The following is a 15,547-nucleotide window of genomic DNA, read 5'->3' as shown; positions in this document are numbered from 1 at the left end:
CCTGGAGGATGCCCGGGCTGCAGTGGGGAAGGGTGTGCGGGTAAGGCTGGGGAGGGGAGGCTCCTACCCTATGGTGCTGTGCACAGCTCCTGGCCCCGTGTTCCGGCCCCGGGGTTCCGGCTGGTGCAGGACGGGGCTAGGACGGGGGAGGGTCGTGAGAATTTTAAATTAAGCAGCTGAGGGTGTTGCTAACCCACAGCACTGGGCCTTTTCTATCTGGAAAAGAGATCCTCACCAGAAAGGACCGAGGGCTGTCAGGGTCTCTCAAAGTCACAGGCGTAAGGGAAGTTTACTCAAAGGAATCCATCTCATTGAATAGGTTGGTTGTGGTTGAAAATAGGAAGGGCCAGAAACGGCCTGGGCAGACGAGCAGCCCAGATCCCACTGACCCATCCTGGGCCTGAGTCCACACTACATCTTGCACCCAGGAAGCCGGGGCCGGTCTGGGGCTGAGGGGGGCACATCCTGAAAGCAGCACTTCCCATCCATATACTTTTAAAAATGTCTGCGAGTGTTCTCCGTGGCTCATGTTTGATTTCTCTCTTCATAATCCCTTGAGAAGTAGGTCACGCGCACCTTGGGGACGGTACTGCACAGCCTGGGGAGCTGATGCAGCCTCCTGGTACTGGGTGACGCAGCAGCTGTGCTCCAGGGTTCCCTGAGCATCAGGGCACCGAGGGGCCAGGGCACCGTGTGCCTGGAAGGACTCAGGACACAACCACAGGACATGTGCTCTACCCGTGAGGTGCGGGGCCAGGGCTTGGGTCCGGAAGGGCACTCCTGTGAGCCCTGCTGCTCTCCCCTGCACAACGCTGTGAGCTCATGAATGATGTGAAGCGCTCCCCAAAGCCCCAGGCTTTCTTAGGCTGGAAGAGAAAGTGCGCGTTCTATCGACCTCTAGCATCCAGGCTTCTAAAAGTCACTTAAATTGCAGCACAGCAAACGGTGAATTTCCTCACAGGTCCAAGTTAACAACGGCCTCGTGTGGTGTGGCCATGACCCTCCACCCTAGCAGGTGTGGTCCCCAGAGTTACTCATCTAGTCTTGGCAGAAGGACTGAAAGGACCTCAGAGTTACGTGTATTCAAAGCTTATTCTTCTCTTTTGGAAAGTATTTAGTTTTGAGCTATTTCACTCTCTTCTGACCACAAAGCCCTAAGGCTTCCCTTCACTAAATCAATGGGTTTCTGAGCTTCTGACCTGCTCAGCTTCCACCGTGGGCTCAGAGCTGAGCCAGGAAAACCAGGGAAGCCACTGGCAAAAACAGTGCCAGGCGGGGTACGCTGTGTGGGCAAGGGGGAGCTGGCAGAAGGGGTGACCAGGCAGGAGGTGGGGAGAGCAACTGAAAAGTGTCTCATAGTTACAGCCGCTCCCAGACACCTCAGAACAGTGTCAGGTGCGGGTGCTGAGGGCAGGTGTGGTCAGAAGAGGTCTCAGGGAGCGGGAGGCAGTAGTGGGGCCCTCGTGACCAGAGCCCAGGGCAGGGACCAAGGCTTCAGCAAGGTGTGAGCACAGCTGATCTAGGGCTACCACAGCTCAACAAGGCCAGTGCCAGAGGCCCAGAGACAAGGCCACTGCTCTACCATATCAGGAACCTACAGAAGAACCCCTCCTCCCGCCCGGAGAACACACAGGCCCCCTGCAAGGGAAGTGGGAAAATTCCTGGGAGAGTGGGGATTCACCCAAAACAGTACCACCCATCCCGACATCAGTGGGAATTTAACGAGGTACGAACAGTCAGAATTAGACAACATTTTGTCTAATTTGTGCAATCCACCTGCATGGTGTATAATTCCAACACTCACACAACACTGATTCTGTCCTCACTTGGGTCAAGACAGTCTCACGTTCTCCAGTCTCCCAAATGGGCCATACTTCTTGATGTCTGTGATGCTCTCAGCACATTCGTTGTTCCTTGGTGCTTCTGAGATGCTGCCTCTCTCCATCCTTGATCTCTCACTCGTAGCCATTCTCCTAACCAGTCACATATTCTCCTCCAGGGCCTCGAAGGGGCAGCCAACTCCTCCTTCTCCCATTAGCCTGTGTCTCACTATGGTCGCACTTACTTCCCATCACACGAACTCCTACACATTGCCTTGAACCCAGGGTAGTACTGTTTCGAGTGCGGGCCCTCAACAACAAAACACGGACGCAGTAATGATCTTGATTCCTACAGCCACCTTCCGGGGGGGAAGGCAGGTGTCATTATTCTCATTTACCAATGGGCATATAGCTCAGGTAGTCTGTTGGCTTGTCACGGGTTGAATAGTGAGTAAAGGAATCTTTATGAAGTTGGACCCAGGGTCAGCAAGCCTCTAGACCACACGCTTTATCCACCTAGAACGTCTGGTCTTGGCCTCTAAGACTGCTCCCCCACAGAGAGAATGATGGTTGACAGACAGACAGCTAGACGGATGACAGACAGACGACTGATAGATATTAATTGATACATGGGGGGGGTGGTTAGGGTGGTCAGAGAGGACACAAGTGATAAAAAGCCAACACGGTAAGACTTCACAGCTGAATCTAGGTAGAGGGTGAGAGGGTACTTCGTACTATTCTTGTTCTAGGTTTCGTGTAAGCAGTTATTTTCGCAGGGAAGTTAAAACCACAACAAAAATTACCTGTTTCATTTTCCATTTCTAGGTGCTTTTCTATCTGCTGGATAGCAGCCAGCTCTAACACTGAAATAATCCTTTGGGGTGTTCAGAGCTGAGGGGATGCTTCCGGATATGCCCATTTCCATCTCGGGCCCCTCTGCAGCCGCCACTCGCCACTCGGGAGGACAGAATGGCTTTCCTGGTTTGGCTTGGGCAGGGCCCGCCGACATGGGGAGTCCGCCCACACCCAAACGCACCCCAATTTTCTTCTAACGTTTCAGTTGCCCCGACCCAATCCCACTGGCTTCGAAGGTAGCACACCCATCCTAACTGGGTTTCTTGACATTTGGGGGGCGCCTTCAGCTTATTATTTAACGAGGAGGACGTAGGTAGGTGCAAACCCGTGGCGGTTCACGACCGGAGCCCAGTTTCCTTGTTCCCAAAGAGGGTCACTCCCAAGTCGCTCTCGGGCTGACCGCTCCACGTGCAGTCTGGAGGCCACGGCAAGCCCTTCGCCTGCCTGCGCTCGTCTCTCTGCTCCGCCAGCCGCCCGGCGCGCGGGGCAAGGCTGGAGGACGTGGTGCGCGGTGGGAGCGGGCGCGGGGCGGGGACGCGGGGCAGAGGGGGAAGCGCGCGGGGCCCAGCGGAGAGCGCGCGGGGCTGGGAGGGGAGGAGCTGGGGACGCTGGGAGCAAGGCCGAGGGAGGGTGGGGGGCCGCGGGGAGGAAGGGGCGCGGGGCGGGGTCCCGGGCGCCGGGGGCGGAGTCGCGGGGCTCGGGGAGCAGCCAGGCTGGCGGCCCGCGGGGAACCAGGCGGCCCGCCCACGCGCTCCGGCGGCCCAGCGGCAGCTGCAGGGCGCGCGGAGCTGCGACCGCCGGCGGGAGCCGGGCCGGAGCGGGGTGCGCGCTCGGCCCATGCTGGCGTCCGCCGAGCCGGGATGAGGGCGCGCGCGCTGCTGCCGCCCGCGCTGCTGACCTGCTGCGGCTGGCTGCTCGCCCCCGTGAGTGCGTCCGCGGCCCCCGCCCTCCCGCACCCCACGCGCGTCCTCCCTCCGGGGACTGGGGCGCGGCTCCCGACCGCGGCGCTCCCCTCCCGCGTCCGGGCGCGGGGCACCGGGCCGGCCCAGCACCCTCGCTCGCCGGGGTCCGGGTCCGGGTCCGGGTCTGGGGTCCGGGTCGGGAACGCGGTGGTCGGAGGAGCCCCGGGACCCTCCCCCGCGGGTCAGACGAGGGCTCGGGCGGGGAAGGGGCGGCTGTCGGTCCCGTCCGTGTGGTCCCCGGTTTGCTGGAAGCGGGACCCGGTCAAGGAGGCGCTGTTTTGGCCGCTGCTTCCCGGGGGCGTGAGGCTGGGCGCGCGGGGCGGTCACGTCGTCGCCCCGAGCGAGGGACGGGGGACAGGGCCATATCCCCCCCCCCCCCCGGGAGACCGGAGTTGGCCTTGTCACGGGCGCCGCTCCGTCTCCTCCTGAGTCTCGTCGATGCTTTGTGTTTGTTTCGTGTTTCGGCCAAGTTCCCTTCGGACGCGCTCTGCTTCCTCCGTCGCGGCTCCTTGCGGGGCGCGGGGGGCGCGGGGGGCGCGGGGCGCCCGAGCACCGGGTGGTTCGCGACCGCGCGACCCGCTTCTCCGGCTCCCGAGAGCTCTTCCTTGTGTCGGAAGGAACCGCCAGCCGGGTTCTTGCTCTCCTCCTGCGCCGAGGCAGGGCTTGCGCGTCCGTCCGTCCGTCCGTGTGTCCGTCTTGCCTCCGGATCGCCGGGCTGGAGCCGCGGCCGTGAAGCCCCGGACGCAGCTGTGCGGGGACGTTGTTGGCGTGGGAACCGACGAAAGTCCCTCGTCTGGGCTGAAGGCCACCGGGCCTGTCCTGCGGAGGAAGGGGGTTTAGGGAGACCCTGTTAGGGGCGCCGGAGGGGGGGCAGTGGGCTGGGCGGCTGCCTGCCGCTCGGGTCACGGCCTCAGGGTCCCGGGATCCAGCCCCGCTCGGCGGGAGCCTGCTTCCTCCTCTCCCTCTGCCTGCTGCTCTGCGGGCTTGTCCTCTCTCCCTCTGTCAAGTAAATAAATAAAATCTTTCTTAAAAAAAAGAAGAAGACCCTTGTTAGTCATTAATGCTTTGAAAGAGCTGGTTGTCACAAGTACCAGGATTATTCTGGCTAATGCAGCTTTGATTCCCAAGGTGTCCCAAAGTCAGTCGTTGCTCTGCATGTTCAAGAATGTCAGGAACCGTAGCGTCTTTTTATACCTTGACAAACATTTTGTAAAGTGAACGTAATTTTTCCAATTCTAAAATTTAAAGACCATGGACTTGTTCATACAGGAGAAGTACAGTCTGTCCGAAACTAGGAGGTTCTACAGTGGGTGGTTGTCCAGTAGTAAAGGGGGGCGGAGAGGACACTTTGTGTCTTTTTAAAAGTGAGGGTAATTGTGGCAAAAGTATCAGCATTTTCTTCTTTTAATTCTGTTTAGAAACGTTATACCTGGTGAGGGTCCCCGTCGAGCATTTGGATAGTAAGGTCAGTGAATACAGGTGGCCGTCACCTACCCAGAGTACGACTGCCTCCCAGGAAAAGCAAGATTTTCTTCAGACAGAGCAGGGCTGTGCAGCTCCAGCCTGCAGTACGAGTACTTGGGATGGGGAGAAATAAAAAAGAGAGAACGTTGGATTTTCATAAAAGCAGAGCTCAGAGACTCTTTTCTTCCAAGACTGAAGCGTGTGGCTCTGTCTGATGCCCACGCTCACAGGCGATCTCACTCTTCCCCGGTTCCACAGCTTTAGTTCCCGCGACAGGTCGCTACAGGAAATCACCCACCTCTTGTTCAGGCGACATAACACTCTTCCCTCTCTACCTCTCCCTACTTACCCTCTGATCTTTTTGAAAATCTTCTTCACACCAAACTCTAACAGTTTCAGATGTGACCTCGGGCTCTGCAAACGAAGTTATCCCGTTAGAGGTCTGTCCGGCAAGTGCAAGGCTGTCCTTCGATGAGGCGGGCTGGCATCTGGAGCTAGCGCGTGGTCATTAAGAATAGTCTTGAGAGCACACGTGTGTGTACTGTAACTAAATCGAGGGCTAGGAATGGAGGACTCGGACACTGAAAGGTCACTGGATTAAAAAATCTTTTGCTACCAAAGTGGTATGAACAGAAGACGATGTGTGGGTTAGTAAGTTGCTTTCTGCGCAGAAAAAGATTCTGTTAGGGTTACATTTGTGTTATAAGTCTTTTACAAAGTAATTTTTTTAATAATGATGTCAGAAATATGAAGGTGATTGCTTTTAAGTGAGTGTTATTTGGGGAGCAGTTTAGAACCATGAGCAGTTGGTTTTGTTTTGTAGAAGTGTTGTTTGACTTTCCTCTTATGGTGAAATTTTTAGTTACTTCCGTTTTTTTAAACCTTGACCAGGTGAACAGTGTTCACCCAGAATGTCGATTTCATCTGGAAATACAGGAGGAAGAGACAAAATGCACAGAGCTTCTAAGGACTCAAACAGGAAAATACAAAGGTAAGATAGCCACTTGGTGAGTACAGGGGCTCAGCTGGATAACCGGGCAGGCTGATAGCTCCCCCTCACTCTGAAAATTGATGTTTTAAAGTCACCTGCATCTTCAAAAAATAAAAAGGTCTGTTTCCACTGCCGGGGGCCGGGGAATCCTTCCCATAATAAACTTTTTAAAGTTATTTTTATTAATATATGATGTATTATTAGCCCCAGGGGTACAGGCGTGTGAATCATCAGAGTTACACATTTCACAGCACTCACCATAGCACACACTCCCCACTGTCCATCCCCCAGCCACCCTCTCCCTACCCAAGCCTTAATCCTTAACAGTAACAGTATCCATGGTTTGACATAAGAGCAAATTACTAAAATATTTTCATGGGCATTGTTATGCTTTGCAAAAGCAACTCCATTATCCATGGAATGAATATTTTTATCTGATTTCTCACATTTAAAAATTTTAGTCACATCCCAGATGATTTTAGTCCAGTTAGGAATGTGGAAACACCAGAAATCAAACAGGGAAATGAGACTTCTGTTTTCCTGAAGACAGACCTATTGTGAATACAGCAGATTTGCTCACTTTACCTTCTCCAGGTCAAACCGCACATGCTGGGACCGTGTGTACTCTGGCTAGGCACATTCACAGTCTGTAAATTCAGAAGGTTCCGTGATAACACCCACATTATAACAGAAGCAAAAACCTTTTGTCTTTCATCTTCATTCATTTTCAAGACAAAAAGTGAAATCAAAGACTCCGTGTTAAAACAGGTTGGTGTCCTGCAGGGGGACTTGAGACCAGAAGTTACACACTTGGGCTTTGTTCTAGACCACTGCTGCCCAGAAGAGATAGTAGGTGAACCACATAGATAATTTTTAATATTCTAGTTACCCCATTAAAATGTGAAAAAAGGGGAGATTAATTTTAATATACTTTATCCAAAAATATCCAAACCATTATCATTTCAACTTATAATCAATATAAAATATTGATAAGAAACTTTGAATTTGTTTATACTAAATCTTAGGAACCGAGTATTTGATTTGCACTTACAGCACATACACTGTGGACCCACCTCACAGCAGCCAGGGCCCCCCCCCTCCACCGCCACGCGGGACAGGACGGCTTCGGACCAATTAGCCAGCTCTGAGGATAGATGAGACACAGGTCCTGTCAGCCAGGGCCTCAAGACAAATCTATCATCATGGCCACTGAGGTCCGTTCCCTTCAGTGAACATTAAGAGATTTAGGAAAAATCAATGCAGACAGGAGCCAGAATTTAGAATTCTCTGGTGAGCATCTGGTGAGCCCAGGTCCCAGCAGCACCATCCATGAGACCTCCAGCTCAGAGACAGGTGGGCCAGCCCGCTGTCTGCTGCATTCTCAGTAGGTGACACTTGGCCATCCGAAGACGCCTGGAGAGTGAGATCCATACCCCTCACACCATCACTGTGCGGTCCGGGCACTGATGTGCTCTGAGGCTGCCCACAATGGCATTCACTCACTGGTACTAACTCTCCTCCTGGAGCAGCGGTGAACAGAACCATGTCTTTGCGGGAGTTCATCGTCCAGGGTTCACGGGGCATCATAGGCTCTGTGGGGCCTAACGCTGCCATTTCCTGCTGCCTTCTTTAGGCCATACTTCCCAGGCCCTCTGCCACAAGCCATGGACACACACAGACTGTCCCAAATGGGGAAGGAAGAGTGCTGTCGACACTGCTGGCATGGGGCCATCATGAAATTGCAGACCAAGCTGTACTCAGTTTTATTACTGTTGACAGATTCTTACAGATGGCACACCTGTCCCTAGCCTGCACCTGGGCGACAGCTCCCCTTCCCTCGCTGCCCTCACAACTGATGTTTTAGGGAAAAGCTCTGGGAATACTTCATGCTTCTTTCTTGTCACTTTTTATTTCCCACATTCATCAAGAAAATTTTGTTAACAAATAGAACACTGGCACTATTTCAGTGGGCAACAAGGAACACTTAACATTTAAAAAATAGCATACAGCTCATGACTTTCCCTCCGCGGAATCTCCTCACGGTTGGCCTGGGGTTGGCTGGCTAGTGGACAGAGCAGTGTGGAGGGGCATCTGTAGGTCTGTGCCTGTGGCTCACCTGACAGGTGCTGTGTGATGAGAAAGGGGACTCGTTCAGGGAAGCTAAGTTTTCTGCCATTATGAAATAGGCCACAATCAGGGGCTTTTATATGTATAGGAAAGATTCTTCATCACTGGTTATCTCACACAGATGGAGTGGGGCATTAGTTCATTCAAAGCAATGTCCTTTTGGTTTTACTCTGTTCCAAAGACACAGGTCTCACCCCTAGTCCCTGACCAACGCTTCATGAGGATAAGGTGTTGGCCCAGGGCGAGCTGATGGCCTTGTGGCTGGGCAGAGCCGACGCGTGGGGCCGTGGGGATATGGGGGGCGACTGGCAGCTGCTCTGTGCAACCCTTGGTTGTTACTGTGAGGAAATGCAGGTGCCAAATTGCCCAGCTTCCTATTTTCAGAAAATATCAGAAATGTAGACTTTACCTAAAATATTCCAGTTTATTAAAAGTTTACAACTAGTTCTTTAAAAAAAAGTTTTGCAGGAGACAGGCAGACCTCCTGTGGGGCAGGCAGACATTGCCCGGGAGCTGTCAGGTTGCTCTCTCCAGGATGTCTGGGCCCCTCAGGCCTCTGACCACCATCGGACGCGCCTCTGGGGGGTCAGGACACCCTAAATGCTCAGCAAGGTCTCCTTCGCAGGCACCTCCTGCCTGGGTTCAGAGTGGCTCAGGGGTGATCTGTACGTGACCCACATCAGACAGTGGGATGGCGACATCTAAGGGCAGAGTCTCTGAAAATCTCTCGTTCACCGTGACATCAGCTGGAGCAGAAAGAACATGTAGTTTTGGATAAAGGTTGTAAACGGTCTTCCTTGTTTGGAGCGGCCCAGAAAGACGCCACTCAGTTTTCTTGCAGCGACAAGCATCCGTCTTGGATGTTTTCTTTTATGGAAGGCTCTTATTATTAATATTAGCTCTGTAGCAAAAACACCTGCGTGTGACTCATTTCACCTTCGGACTTACAGGAAGAGCCTGCTACAGTCCACCTGCCCTTCAGGAGAAGAGCAGCCATAGGACTGTGTCCTGGGCCTGGCCTCCCTTCAGTTTTCTGTGAAGAAGGACAACTTGTGTTCTAAAGTCCTTTTTTTCTGTTTGCTCGTTGAGATATGCATGGTTCAAATGCCAGAGATATAAATAGGAATAAGTTACCAGAATAAAGATACTGTGGATGAGGGAAACCAGAAGCAGAAAGTGAAGGCTTTCTGACTGGTGAGAAGAGAGTGTACATTTGCTTCATGGAGTTAAAAGTGAGAAGGTCTGTAGTGTCTGCTTTTAAATCCTATAGGATTAAGAAGTTGGTGTGAAAACAGAAACAAGGAAAAACTAGTTTCATTTTAGTGAGGTCATGCGGATAAATCTGATAGTTCTTTTTCCTGCGTGCTGGGTCTAAAGCAAATGCAAACACACGAATCCAGACAGAAGACGACTTCAGTTCTAAACCCTTTTAAAGAATTCACTGTATAAGAAAAGCTTAGGAGCTATTTAGAGCTTTGTCGTTTAATATTGACTCATTGATAAGACTAACTTAATCCTCCTAATAGATGTATGAGGTGCTCTGAGGCCACCAGTGCCTAAAACTATAGTGAAAGTCCAGCCCTGTTTCCCAGCAGTGGCCTGTGCTGACCTGTGGCGGGCAGGGAATGAGTCAGCCACTCAGGCTTTGCCCAGTGTTCCTGCCTGTGCACAGAGTGGAGAGGAACTTTTGTGTGACTTTGTGTTTTTACACCTAGATCTGGAGGGCCTGTGGCCTGGGCCTGGGGGCCTGGTCCCCCACATAGGTGGGACCCATGTTTTCTGGAAGCCCCACACCTGGAGCTGTCCCATTCAGGTGCACAGCTGAAGAGGGTAGGGTGGTGAATGTTAGCTTAGGACCAGGGCCATGGAGGTGCTAGACTAAAAAACGTCCTTTTCTTTGACTTTGATCTACTTGTCCAGAGCGGTGAGGGGTTTGAGGGGTTTGGAGTCTCCTACTTGCAAGCTGGCAGGTTAGCAAAGAGGCCTGCCAGAGGTTCGGGGCTCTGGGCCCAGACAGACATGGTTGCCCCTGGCACTCGGGCAGCTTGGGAGCCACGTTCGCATGGTTCCCTTCTCCCGAGTCCCCCGGGAGCGATGCAGGTCAGCCCACAGCAGTGCCCACAGCAGCCTGTGTCACAGCTGAGGAGCCCCCAGTGTCCCAAGGAGGCTGCCGGCACTCCTGCCCAGCCTTTGCTCCAGAAAAAGATTTTATCTCATCGCGGTGCTCCGTCCAGAGGGAAGCACTCTCTCCGTCCAACAGCCTCTGGGACAGGCATCCCCAGATAGTCTGGAACAAAGCAGGTGCACCGGGGAAAAGCGTCTCCGGCTCCGGGACAGTGGCTGCTCGGCGGGGCTGAGTCCCTGCAGATTCTCCGCAGCACGGCTGTGTGACCGCAACTCGCTGTCCTGTGCCGTGCTGGCCCTGCGCCACGCTGTCCTCAAGGGGGAGACGACATTTTGTTCCCGTCACAGCCCGAGTCTTATGCAGTGCTTGGCATTTAAAAAGATGTTGAAGGGCGCCTGGGTGGCTCAGTGGGTTAAGCCGCTGCCTTCGGCTCAGGTCATGATCTCAGGGTCCTGGGATCGAGTCCCGCATCGGGCTCTCTGCTCAACGGAGAACCTGCTTCCTCCTCTCTCTCTCTCTCTCTCTCTCTCTCTGCCTGCCTCTCTGCGTATTTGTGATCTCTCTGTGTGAAATAAATAAATAAAATCTTTAAAAAAAAAATTAAAAAAAAATAAAAAGATGTTGAAGGTTTTGCTGAACACATTAATGAGAATCTTCACATTAAAAACTAAGTAAGGTACCCCTGGGGCAAACAATACATTATATGTTAATTAAAAAACTAAGTGAACATCCACCTGGAAAAAACCCGTTCAGAAACACATCTAATGACAGCTTTTCCCACTGCAGACGTGCAGTTCCCCTCCCTGGAGGCAGCTCCCCTCCCCCCGGTGAGGCACAGGGGAGGTGCACACGGCCCCTCCGCTCTCTCCTTCTGCTGATGGAAGTGTCGTACCCTATGTCCTTATGCCCGTCTGTACTTTGTCTTCCTTTTTTGTTTTTGACATCAGCAGTGTACTTGCTGACGATTCTTTGCTGGTGTAATTACCCTAAGAGCTGTGTAGTATCTCGTTAGTCTGTCCCAGGCTCCTGGCCTCTTAGGGTAGCTTACGAGCCACACTCTAGTGACCGCATTTGTTCCTGTGAGTAAAACATTCCACCAGCATTTGACGGTGGGCTTCAAGCCACTAATCATGAAATCGTATGACCAAGTAACATCGTTTTCACAGCTTTATTTCTGTGATGTTCGTGTCCCATAACATAGAAGCGATTACGTCCCATTTTACACCCAGTCTTTCCCCACACCTTTTCATCACAAAGGGAACGAGACTGTTTCATGAATGGGTTCCCTCCCAGAAAATCAAGGGGGAGGATGTCACCTCTCCTTGGATGCCCGCCCGTTGGGGTGCCTGTTTCTGCCGAGGGGCCCGGGTAGAGCCTTCAGCTCGGAGATGGTCCTCCTCCCTGCAGAATGTGCGTCCTTGAAGAGCCCGCCCCGCGTTGATGACTTGCTAGTCCCGGTCCTCAGCAGACACACAGGTCGGGGCGCACACTGAGCACCCACCGTCGTCTGCCCACGCGGGTCTGAAGGGAGCCGCTCGGGACGTCAGCAGTCAGCCCAGCCAAGGAGAAGGCAGCGGCCTTCCTGGGGTCAGGATGATGCCAAAGCCTGTTTCTTGCCTTTCACTCTCCCTCTGATGTAAGTTGGCCCTTGTTCTGGTCCAGACTTCTCTGTGGGCAGATAAGTTAAAGAGCCTGATCTGTTTTCCCCCTTAGTACTGGGTCTTTTCTTTTCTTTTTTTTTTAAACTAGATTTCTCCTAATTCTAAACTCCTTAAAATCAGCTAGTAGCCTTAGAGAGTTAAATAACCAATAATTATTTATCGAGTTTTCTGAAAATAATGACTTAAAATTTACTTTTTATAGGGAATGAATCTCACTGAAATAAATTCTAACCTGAATTAAATTTTGTGTTCAGACTCCTATCAGGAATCCTAAACCAGAAACCCATTTCTAGCAGACAGGGCTTCCGCACACCTAGCAGCACAGTGATCACTGATCTTGCTTGGAAGGAGAAAGCTATGACCTGATGCCCATTAAATCACAGGAAGGAACTCCGAGGGGGTTCACGCTGCCCTGCTTGGACCACGTTAGCTTCCGCGTCCTTCCTTCTAAGACCTGCCGAGTCTCGGCCCAGCGGCTGGCCGACCGTCTCCACTATTTCTGCCTCTTTGCTTTGTGGGTCCCCCTGAGCTCAGATTTCCTCCTCCTCCGGATTCTCACAGCAGCAGGGGCAAGTTCTGCTGCTTTTCCAGTCAGTGGAAGTTGGGTTTCTCCCCTGATGAGCCCTGGCAACCTGGGTTCTAAGTCCACCAATGTTTGGGATCTCCTGTGCTGTGTTCACGGCCCAGAGTTTGTCCAGCCTTTCATCTCCGGAGCCCAACCCACCCCACCACCCCCACCGGCATGGGAGCGCTTGCGAGGCAGACACAGCCCCAGTCTCTTCCTGGGCCTCTTGGCCACCAGGACCCACAACCACGAGCACAGGGCTGGTGCTCCTGCGTGGAGGACGGGTTCCACTCCCACATGACCTCCTCGCCTTCATACTGGCTTTCGATCTGGCCTGTTTTTGATTATTCGCGCAGGTTGCCGTCCTTCCTGACCAGGACTTGGAGATAGGAGCTGTTCTGTTGCAAGGCTTTCTAGAGTTTTCTGGGTCAAGCACCAGTGCAGGGACTGCCTAGGAATGCTCCATAGCCAGGGCCTCTGGTTCTGAGTGTTTGCTTGTGGCACGGACTGAGTGAGAATGAGGCTGTCACTTTCCGACGCACCTGCAGATTCCGTCGGTCATCAGCTGCCACAGCGTGTTTTTATTCAGTGTCTCCCAGGACAGAAGGCGTGAAGAGAGGTTGGTCAGGGCATGATCCTCCCCTGGGAACCCCGAATCACGTCCCCAGTGGCAATGCTGTGGGTGAGCAGGGATGACAGTGCTTGGAGTCGAGAGACAGTAGGATTTCTGAGGGGGAACCCGAGTGTGAACTCACAGTAACATCAGTTTACTTGCAACCAAAAACCATGATAGGAAGATGCCTGAGGACTTAGGTTATCTTTCCTCAGAGTGAAGGCAGAAACGGGACGGACAGGAAAATGACCCCGAATAATGGGTGCTTTTTGCTCATGAGCTAACCGGTGATCAGCACTGTGGTCATTCGCCGTAAACTTCTTATGCACAGCGGTCCTGCTCTGTGACCTTGGTCCTGGTTTCCGTTGGGCATCCTGTGTCCTGTGCTCAGCCCTGGGATGGATTCAGTCCCACCCAGCCAAGCCCCGTGGTCTCCCTTCCAACTCATGTTGCCTTGGTATCACTTCTGTCATGACAGCGAACACAGGCCCCATTCACGTTAGGCGTGGGGTCCCATCTCAGGGTTCCTCGGCTTCTTGGCACATAAGCATCTGCTGGAGGGACCTTTCCTGTCAGGCACAGACTGCAAACCTCACTCAGTGCTGAGGGCAGAGGGAAGGCACCCAGCGTGCTGTGCCCCTGAGACGTGGTGCGGGGCCCTGTCTTGGGACAAGGCAGGGAGATGTGCACAGAGCCCTTGGCAGGGGAGCCGAGTCTTAATCAGGAAAGCAATCGTCAGCCGCCCTGTCGAGACGCATCAAAGTGCAGAAATCCGAGAGCGTTCTGAGCACAGCATCCAGGCTCGCGGCAGACAGAGCCCGGGTCCCTGGTCCCACTCGGATGCTCTTTTTACAAAGTGACGTGTGGCATCTTAGAGAGAAGATGCTTTAGAAAAGACCTTCTCTCCTCTTTAAAGTCTGCTTCAAAAGGAAGGGAAGTTCCTTGACGCTCCACCATCTGTTAGCTGGGACAGAGCCTAACCTCTCCTGCATGCTCGTCGTTAACTGTCAGCGCGTCCGCCCCAAGCCACCTCTTTGGATAACAGTTTCCAATGCCCACTACAGCCCTCATGGAACCAGTGTTTCCTTTCTTCCAGCCAACAGCAGTGGTTTTGAAGTCTCAGGACAAGACCATCTTTCACTCCTGGTGCCTCTGGCCTGAGTTTTGTCATCCCGGCCCTGGTGGGGCCGAGTCCGTTCTCCGCTTCTCTGTGTGTAAGCGTGGACCCACCGCACGAGCCGTGGTTTCTCCGCGGGTGGAGACCTCGTGGCAGGGATGATAGGTCACTGGCGCAGTGGCCGACATCTGCACCCTGCCCCCTGGGGCATCAGGCTGGCTGTGGCCGCAGTCCAGCAGCCGGAAGAGGCAGTGTCCCCCGCTCCGCAGTGGATCTGTGAGTTCGCGCAGCTCTGCCCTTCCCTGCGGCCAGAGGAGAGGCCTGTTGGCGAGGACAGCGGGGGTGAGGCCTGGCGGCGTAGCTCCTAGGGACAAGGGCAACATATTTGTCCTACTGTCCCCCCAGCGCTTCTGCTCTGTCCTGTGAGACCCTGGGCTCCGTGTGCTGGGGCACGAAAAGATCCTCGCAAGACTGTCTCCTGGCTCCAAAACACACACAGGGATTCGGAGGAGGGAGTGATTTTCCGGGGGCCGGAGCTTGGAGAGGCAGGCTTTGGACATGCAGCAAAGGGGGAGACACACGTGTCAGGGGCGCCGAGCCTTAGCCTGGGGTGAGGGTTTGGGAACAGGGAACGGAGAGCAGAGTCGACCCACAACCTGCTGAGAGTGAGAAGCCGAGGGAGGAGCTCTGAGCCGTGGGGTGTGGGGTTCGAGCCACGCTTAGGACAGCTCAAGAGGCAGGTGCTTCTGAGAGGAACAATAAGGGTGGCTCTGGGAGCAGAGAAGCCACTGGTGACATCCGGGTGGGAGATGCTGATGTCGGCTGTGGAGGGGGATGAGAAGAGCCATTTGCACGGACCAGGGCAGCCAGCTGCCCACTGCAGAGTGATGGTGACCAGGCAGGTCCCCACGGCTGGGCAGAGGGGGCAAACTGCCCTGGAGAGACGCCGGAAAAGCAGGAGGCCCAGGAGAGGGCGGAGGAAGAGGCACCTTAGGGTGTGAGCCCCGAACGTGTGTGGAAGCAGAAGGGAAGAAAGGGGAGGAGGAGAGGCCCTAGGGCAGGAGGAGGCAGCCCAAGCCAGACCTAAAGGTAGAGGCGGGTGGGGAGGGCAGAATGAGGATGGAGAGGGCTGTATGCGCAGGACCCACAGGAGGCTGCCCTCCTGGCTGGATGGGGGCTGGAGGGCTCACCAGAACCGGGGCCCAGGGCACTGACTGGTCACCCTGGGCCCTGGGTGACTTGCACAC

The 15,547-nt window shown here is 53.9% G+C and overlaps 1 protein-coding gene and 1 long non-coding RNA gene across 2 annotated transcripts in view; one reads left to right on the top strand and one right to left on the bottom strand.

The window, feature by feature from the left end:
- Positions 1–11,200, bottom strand: part of LOC125080916 (uncharacterized) — a 32,662-nt gene extending 21,462 nt beyond the window's left edge. Inside the window, exon 1 of the long non-coding RNA XR_007121538.1 lies at positions 11,079–11,200. This is a non-coding gene — a long non-coding RNA (uncharacterized LOC125080916). The remainder of the gene's footprint in view (positions 1–11,078) is intronic.
- VIPR2 (vasoactive intestinal peptide receptor 2) overlaps positions 3,403–15,547 on the top strand; it is a 55,871-nt gene continuing 43,726 nt past the window's right edge. The window contains exons 1-2 of the mRNA XM_047695135.1: positions 3,403–3,598; positions 5,993–6,092. Of these exons, the coding sequence (XP_047551091.1) occupies positions 3,536–3,598; positions 5,993–6,092 (163 nt within the window). The 5' untranslated portion in view covers positions 3,403–3,535. The remainder of the gene's footprint in view (positions 3,599–5,992; positions 6,093–15,547) is intronic.

The sequence above is a fragment of the Lutra lutra genome, chromosome 11, assembly GCF_902655055.1.
Source record: "Lutra lutra chromosome 11, mLutLut1.2, whole genome shotgun sequence".
Taxonomy (NCBI): Eukaryota; Metazoa; Chordata; class Mammalia; order Carnivora; family Mustelidae; genus Lutra; species Lutra lutra.
The sequence above is the reverse complement of the archived record's forward strand: the minus strand, read 5'-3'. Positions and strand labels throughout refer to the sequence as shown.